At 51.7% G+C, this 8,416-nt stretch overlaps 1 protein-coding gene across 1 annotated transcript in view; it reads left to right on the forward strand.

Moving 5' to 3' along the window:
- VWCE (von Willebrand factor C and EGF domains) overlaps positions 1-8,416 on the forward strand; it is a 39,299-nt gene that overhangs the window by 9,670 nt on the left and 21,213 nt on the right. The window contains exons 5-8 of the mRNA XM_007945017.2: positions 1,515-1,631; positions 3,303-3,431; positions 5,841-6,283; positions 6,366-6,459. Coding sequence (XP_007943208.2) covers positions 1,515-1,631; positions 3,303-3,431; positions 5,841-6,283; positions 6,366-6,459 — 783 coding nt within the window. The remainder of the gene's footprint in view (positions 1-1,514; positions 1,632-3,302; positions 3,432-5,840; positions 6,284-6,365; positions 6,460-8,416) is intronic.

Below are 8,416 nucleotides of genomic sequence, written 5' to 3' on the forward strand. Positions count from 1 at the left end.
GGGTTTGAACCGCCAGCCTTCTGGTTAGCAGTCAAGTGCTTTAGCCACTATGCTACCAGAACCATTAAAAAAAAAATTCAATCCAAACCCACTGTCATTGAGTCAATTCTGACTCATAGCAACCCTACAGGACAGAGTAGAACTGCCCCATGGGGTTTCCAAAGCTGTAATCTTTCTCTACCGGAGTGGCTGATGGGTTCAAACCAGCAATCTTTTGGTTAACAGCTGAGTGCCTTAAGCACTGCCCCACCAGCTCCTTCTGATAGGAATACTGAGGATTAAAGAAATTCTCTTACCAGGATCATGTTAGAGCTGGAATTTGATCCCAGGAGTTCCTCTGCATGTTCCCCTCGCCACCACCACCTCAACAATGTCTTGAACATCTCTCCATATTAAAGTTTTAGATACCTGGTTCTTTGTTACTGCTGCACGATACTCTGCAGTGCAAAATATTCTGTAGTCTTCTAACTTTTCTCTTATTGATGACCATGCAGATTTTTTACTGTTTAGCACAATTTGAAACAACAACATGGGGAAACTTTTACAGAGGAAGTGCTATATAAACTGAGTTTTGAGGTATGAGTAGGAGTCTTCCAGCCAAACAAGAAGGAATGGCATTCCAGGTGGACAGAAGAATACAGGCAGAGGGGGAGGCCTCTAAGAGTGTGGTGCCTTTGGAAGATGGCAAGAATTTAAGCCAGAGCCAAGATGAGAGGCACAGAAGGAGGTGGAAGGGCAGCCTGGGGTGAAGTTTAAAGGCCTCAGGAGCTATGATAAAATGTTGGTGCCTTATCCTAAGGCCATGTGCAAAACAGAGAGGTTTTGAGCAGGAAGTGGCGTGAGCAGAGGTGCTGTTTGGTCAGAACCTCCTGGAGACGTGGCGAGGATGGCTTGGAAGAAGTATGAGTAGAGACAGGGAGGCACATAGGAGACTAGACCAGGGACCAAGGTGGTGCAGGATGGAGAAAAGTGAGCTGGTCCAGGGGGTATTTAGGGGTTGATAGTGCAACGACTGGGAGCTCAGGTAGCGTAGTGCCTGCGGCACTTGACTGCTAACCAGAAGGCTGGTAGTTCAAACCCACCTTGGAAGGAAGATGGGGCAATCTACTTCCGTAGCGATACTGCCCCGGAAACCCAAGGAGGGGTCGCTATGAGTCAGGTCCGACTTGACAGCACATAACAACAACAACAAGTGCAACGATTAAGCACGCTGCTACTAACCGAAACGTTTTGAAACCATCTTGTGGCTCCGTGGGACAAAAGACCAGACGATCTGCTCCCCTGAAGACTGCAGCCTAGAAATGGCCATGGGCAGTTCCGCTGTCCTGCGGGGCTGCTGTGAGCTGGAATGAACTTGACAGCACAGGACAACAGACTGAATGTGGGTGGTGAAGCAGAAAGGGGGTTGGGATGAGCCTTCGTGGCCCCACCTGTGGTCGAGACACAAAGAGGGGACCACATGTTCCCAAAACTCCATGGGAAGAGGGCTGCAGCCTTGCTCCTTTCCCTTCCAGACACTGACGAATGCCTGGGGACCCCTTGTCAGCAGAGGTGTAAAAACAGCATTGGCAGCTACAGGTGTTCCTGTCGAACCGGCTTCCATCTCCATGGCAACCGGCACTCCTGTGTAGGTGAGGCCCTGGGGACCCTGTTGTCTACCATTTAGGCTGCCAATCAGGAAAATGAGCGTGAGTCCAGGGATCGGGAGAGGTCGCCAAGCTAGACCTCCTGGTCCTGTGGACCCGGCGGGGTCGAGCGCTTTGCTCAGAGCCTGCCTTTCCCCGGGGGTTAGTGTGGCTCCTTGTGGAAGACCCCGTCTTGAGCTTTCCTGACCTCATGCCCCTTTTATCCCGGTATGCTGCTCTTCTGCCCTGTCCCAGATACACTCCAAGGACCCTCTCTGTTGACCCATTTTCTCGGCTGCCTTTGTTCCCTCGGTAAATAAAGCACCTGTGGCATGGTGCCTCTAGTTAGAAGGAGATCCCTTTTTTCTCGGCAGAAATTTCCAGAAAGGAAGTGGCATGTTTGGCTTCAGCTTGGCTCATGGGTTGAAGGTGGGGTTCCATGGGCCTGAAAAAACACCTTGTTCTAAAGGAATTAGGTATTTATTCCAAGGCCTAACTTTGGATTTTTTTTTTTTTAACTTTTATGGTAATTTGGGTAAAAGTTTACAGAACAAATTCACTTTCCATACAGCGGCTCTCATACATATTGTCTCAAGACATTGGCTGCAATATCCCACAATGCAACAGCTCCCTTTCCACTTCCTCCCCATAGTTACTTCTTCCTTGTGTCCTTCCCCCCATGCACTCCTGCCCCCTGAGCTGTCTCCCTGTGCACACACAGCCCTTCTATTCTTCTATGATTGATCTCTCCAAGGAGTGTGTTTGCCTACTGTTCAGCTCATATGCCTGTTTTTTGTTTGGCTGGAAACCACAGAAGTGGGTTCAGTTCCAGACCTGAAGGGCAGCTAGGGGCCATAGTCTCAGTGGTTCCATCATGTTCTATCAGACCAGAAAGCTTGGTCCTTTTTTTTTTTTTTTAATGATTTTGAGTTTGGTTCCACATTGTTGTCCCACTCTGGATTTCCTACACAGATCCCACTCTGAGTGGTTGACAGTGGTAGCTGGGCACCATCTAGTTCTTCTGTTCTTATAGTTGTATAGGCTGAAGATTGCATGGTGAACCAGTTGCTTGTACTAATTGCTAACTTGGGATGTTTGAGACATGTTTTCAAAAGCTAGACAGGTGGGACAGAGGAAAGTGTGGAGAGGAGGTTCTCAGCTGGGCTCATCCTCACCAGTCAGCACTTAATCATTTCTGTGATTTCTCAATGACGATGAGGACCAGGCTCAGAGTCACTGCTGCCTCTCTTAAGTGCCCCCTGGATGTCAGAGACCTTGAAAGGGGCTAGCACTAGATTTCAGCTCCACTCTAGCCATCTGGGGTGCTCTGGTGGCATAGTGCCTACCTAAGACATTTGACTGTTAACCAGAAGGCTGGCTGTTCAAACCCACCAGCCACTCTTCGGAAGGAAGACTAGGCAATCTACTTCCCTAGAGATACTGCCTTAGAAACCCAAGGAGGGGTCGCTATGAGTTGGATCCAACTCAAGCGCAGTGAGTTTGGTTTTTTTGGTCTAGCCATCTGAGCCACATCTTCCAACCTAGAGCAGAAGTGGACCCCACAAGAACACGGCAGGAAAACTCCCCCAGCCTTTTGGCCCAAGGGATGGGAGGAAGAAGGGCCGAGCAGCCATGACAAGGTACCGTGCAGGTGTCTGCAGCAAGGCTCTCTTGCAGATGTAAATGAGTGTCGGCGGCCACTGGAGCGGCGAGTCTGTCACCATTCCTGCCACAACACCGTGGGCAGCTTCCTGTGCACCTGCAGACCTGGCTTCAGGCTCCGAGCTGATCGCGTGTCCTGCGAAGGTGAGCTCCAGGCCTCGCCCTCTCAGCACCAGACCCCGCCCCTTCCGCTCTAGGCCCTGCCTACCCAGCTCCAGGCCCAGCCTCCTCCTGTCAGGCTCCACCTTCCCAGCGCTAATTTTCCCATCACAGGCCCCGCCCTCCCAGCACCAAGCCCCGCCCCTCAGCATGGATCCTTCGCCTTCCGCATTCACTTTTTTCCACCATATCTTGTAATTTCCAATACCACACGTTCTTCCTCATTTTCTCCTTCCACTTCTTTATTCATTTTCTCCTGTTTCCACAACCCTCTATGTCCATTCTCCTCACATCCAAACGGTAAAAGTTTTTTTTTTTTTTTTTTTTTAATAAAAGCTACTCATTAGAGGAAGGGGCTCTGGTGGTGTGGTGCCTAAGGCATCTGACTGCTAACCAGAACGTTGGTGGTTCAAACCCACCAGTGGCTCCGCGGAAGGAAGACTGGGCAATCTACTTCCTTAAAGACTGACTCCCTCGGAAACCCAGAGGGGGTCTCTGTGAGTCAGAATCGACTGATGGCAGTGGGTTTGTTTTGGGGAATCAGTAGAGGAGTATGTGATGTAGGCCTCCCAGTCAGCTGAACTCTCCCGGACAGCCACTTTGAACAGTGTCAGGGTCAGACCTCTCTTCCGTTCTTTAAAAGTGTGGATGCGTGAGAATGTACACTGGTACAGCCACTATGGTTCTTCACAAAGTTAAACATGAAATTACCACGTGGCCCAGCAATTCAGCTCCTAGGTGTATACCCAAGAGCTTTGAAAACGCAGATACATGCACGCCAGTGTTCATGGCAGCTGTACTTACATGAGCCAAAAGGTGAGTGGTAAACAAAGCAGGCTATAGACATACCACAGACTGTTACTCAACCATAAAGAAACATGGAGGGTTCAAATATGCCACACGTGAACCTTGAAAACAAAATGAAATAAGTTGAAATAGAAGGACAAACACAATCCCACTTCCATGAAGTATCTAGAACAAGCAGATGGTTTGAGACAGAAGTGGATGAGTGGTTACTGGGAAGAAGGAAATGGAGACTTTCTTTAAAAAATTGTGGCTATAAATACGTGTATCGTGTCATATGGGAGGCCCGGTGGCACAGTGGTTAAGCACTCAGCTGCTAACTGAAAGGTTGGCAGTTTGAACCCAACTGCTCCAAGGGAGCAAGATGTGGCAGTCTGCTTCCGTAAAGATGGCAGCCTTAGAAACCCTAGGGGGCATTCTCCTTGTCCTACAGGGAACCAGCTTGATGGCAGTGGGTTGGGTTTTTGTTTGATCGTGTCACATAGATAATGAAGGTGACTCTTCCCTAAGCCTCTGTGTTTCTCCGCTGGCCGTGTGTCGTGGTTCCCATGTCAGCGTGGAGAGGGCTCCTTTCTAATCCTTGGTGACTCATCCGTCGTTAGGGTCCCCGGGCTGTGTGAACTCCCCACGGGTGTGAGTTGTGCTGCCTGTCTTCATTTCCCCTCCGCACACAGCCTTTCTCCCTGGTCTCCCTGTAATCTATGAGTCTCACCTTCTCCCTTGGCTCCTGTGTGTGACAAGGTGGAACTGCCCCTCAGGCTTTTCTCTGCTGTAGTCTTTACAGAAGGGACTCCCTCTGCCTTTTCTTCTCGGTGCTGCTAGTAAATAAATGAACAAACCACCAACCTTTGGGTTAGCAGTTGATGTAAACTGCATCACCCAGCGGCCTTTTATCTCCTCTTAAGTTTCTGATTCTCCCTCTGTTTTTTGGACCATTTGGCCACGGAGATATCCTTTCCTTTTCTGGAGATCCTTTTTTAGCTCCATCCACTCATTCATTCATTCACTCAATGAAATTTTGTAAATTTGGTGGGGAAAACACCCTTTCCTGTTTTTGTGTGTGTGTGTGCGTGTGTGTGGCGGCGGGTATCCTCGTGGAAGCTGGCCTGTCTGCCGTGGGACTGGAGTGTCCCTGGGCCATTCCTTCACCTTGAACCTCAGCATCCCTTCCAGGGAAGCCACGTCTAGGTGGCAGAGCAGGGGACACACTCCCGCCCTGTCAGGCCCAGGCGTAGGAGGTGGGTCATTCCCAGGAGAACCTCTAGAGGGTGGGGAGGTCTGCCTGGCTCAGGAGAACACGCATCTCCCTGGTGGCCTGTGAAGAAGGGCTGGGAGAACAGCCTGTTCTTGCATCATCTGCAGCCGCCAGACCTCCGGCGTCCCCAGCTGGGGGTCTTCCTGCTCGTTTGGTGCTTTTCCATCAGTGTTCTCACGGGATCATCACCACAGCACCGGTGCCTTGGGCCCTGATGGTGCTGTAGACCCACTGTGCTGGTGAAGAGACTGGCCCAGAGATACTCTGGGCCTTGTGTGCAGCTCAGTCCCCTGACTCTTGCCTCTGCACTGCCACCCCCTGTGCTTCCGTTTCAGCTTTTCCGAAAGCCGTGCTGGCTCCGTCTGCCATCCTGCAGCCCCTACAGCACCCCCCCAAGATGCTACTGCTGCTGCCAGAGGCTGGCCAGCCGGCCCTCTCCCCAGGACACAGCCCTCCTCCCGGGGCGCCAGGGCCCCCAACCGGAGTCAGGACCACCTGCCTGCCACCTCCCACCCCGGCACTACCCACGTCCTCCTCTCCTGCTCCAACCCCACTACTCTCTACCACAATGGCCACCCTGGTGCCCAGTGCCTCCCTGCTGGGGAGCCCCAGGTCTCCTTCCCTCCAAAGGGAAGCAGTAGTGACCCCTTCCCTGCCCCAGGGCCCAGAGGCAGGCATGAGGCTGCTTCCAGGACCCTCTCCCTGCTGGTACCAGGGAGCCATGCATGAGTCAGCGAGCCGCTGGATAGAGCCTGGGTGTACCCAGTGCTGGTGTGAGGTGGGTGTGAGCATTCCAGGGGCCCCCCTGCTCTGGTGTCTTGAAGCACTGTGGTGGCCATAAGTCCTGCTTCTGCTTCCAGGATGGGGAGGTGACCTGTGGAAAGGTGACGTGTGATGCTATCTGTTCCCACCCAATTCCCACCAGAGATGGAAGCTGCTGCCCCACATGTACAGGTGAGAGCTGGTGCCAGGGTGGCCCTGCCCTGTCCCATGAGACCCCCAGCCCTGCCAAGCAGCCCTCTTGCAGCCCGGAGGCTGGTTCCCAGACTTGAGTGGCTGTCAGAATCACCTGGAGGGCAGTTATACCACAGCTGGCTGGGCCCCCCTCCCAGGCTTTCTGATTCAGCAGGTCTGGGTAGGCCTGATGGAGCGCTGGTGGTGCAGTGGTTAGGGCATTTGGCTGCTAACTACAAGGTTGGTGATTCAAACCCACCAGCTGCTCCACTGAAGAAAATGACGCTGTCTGCTTCCATAAAGGTTTACAGCCTGGGAAACCCAATGGGGTCGCTGTGAGTTGGATTCGACTCGATGGCAGTGAGTTTTTTTGGTTTGGATGGGCCTGAGAACTTGACTGCTAACCAAAGGCTGGCAGTTCAAACCCACCAGCCACTCCTCGGAAGGAAGATGGGGCAATCTACTTCCGTAGTGATACTGCCTTGGAAACCCAAGGAGGGGTCGCTATGAGTTGGGTCTGACTCGAAGGCATATAACAACAACAACAACAACAACAATTTGCATTTCATTCAAGTACCCAGGTGGTGCTGGTGATGCTGGTAGAGGCACCACACTGTGGGAACCACCGTCCGTGCTGCAGGAGCCTCGGTGGCTTAGTAGTTAAGTGCTTGGCTGCAAACTGAAAAGTCAGCGGTTTAAACCCAACAGCTGCTCCAAGGGAGAAAGATGAGGCATCTACTTCTATAAAGATGTACAGCTGTGGAAACCCTATGGGGTAGTTCTACTCTGTCCTGTATGGTCGCTATGAATTAGAATCGACTCATCGGCAATGAGGTTTTGGGGTATCCCATGATAGCCCTCAAAATGAGCTTTTCCTTTTCTGCGGATTTTTTTTTTTAACTTTGTTCTTTCATTCATCCATTCATTCATTCACTGACCAGTTCCAAATGCACTCTGTAGCCCCTGTCTCCTGCCCCAGCCTAACCGCTTACCTCCAGAGCAGGGGTCATTTCTAAACTCTGTCCCCTCTTGACTTTCTCCCACCGTCTGTGTACAGCTGGTGTGGGGGCGGAATCTGACCTCCTCCAACTTCACGAGGTGGAAAGAGGATGCAGATCAACAGCCCAGGCTGGTTCCTATGAGGCTGGTTCCTATGAGATGGGGGTCAGACATGCCACCACCCTCCGGGTTTTTTTTACCAATTCTGACATCAACCGTCTGTGCTGCCCCATTTTCTGCTTCTCTGTTGGCTCCATAATGCCTTACAATGACCACGCAGAACTCACAGACAATACTCGTGATTATGGGGTTTATTAGAGAAGTAACAGGTTACGATTCGGGATCAGAAATGACTCAGGATACGGTTCCTCAGTCAGGACAGCTTCTTCTTAGCGTCACAGCCACCCTTCTCTCCGGCTTGGCCTCTGTCCTGCTTGGGCCTATGTTACAAAGCTTGTTAACTCTGCCAATAGGTACCCAGAAAGGCATGCGCTCTGCCAGCAAGCGTCCTGGCCTGGGGCACTCAGCTCGCGTGCTCTGCGGGCTGGGAAGCCACTGCTCTGTCTCTTGCTGGTCTCTTGGTTCCACGGGTTCTGTTGCTATTTCTCTGCCTCTGCTTCTTGCTGTCTCTGGTATCACAGCTGTGTCCCCCGGATTGGGACGTTCAGCACAGGGATCTTGGGTTCAAAGTACACACTCCACTCCTATCTTTGCTTTCTTGATGGTAGTGAGATCTCCCATCCTTCCTCTGGGAGGGCTCATTGAAGCCTAGTGAGATAGCCAAACTGACCAATCCCCATGTTTGGGCTCCATACACCTTATTTCCATGGGCCACCACACAAAGGTGCCATGTACCTTATTTATATTATTAACACGCTGTCCAGTTGCCTTTGTGGGCCACAAGCACCTCACGTTTGCGTTGCCCCACCCAGTCATCTGGTGGCAGTCACAAAGGCCA

Source organism: Orycteropus afer, unplaced genomic scaffold (genome assembly GCF_000298275.1).
Source record: "Orycteropus afer afer isolate SDZICR_OR568_19922 unplaced genomic scaffold, OryAfe1.0 scaffold00130, whole genome shotgun sequence".
Classification (NCBI taxonomy): domain Eukaryota; kingdom Metazoa; phylum Chordata; class Mammalia; order Tubulidentata; family Orycteropodidae; genus Orycteropus; species Orycteropus afer.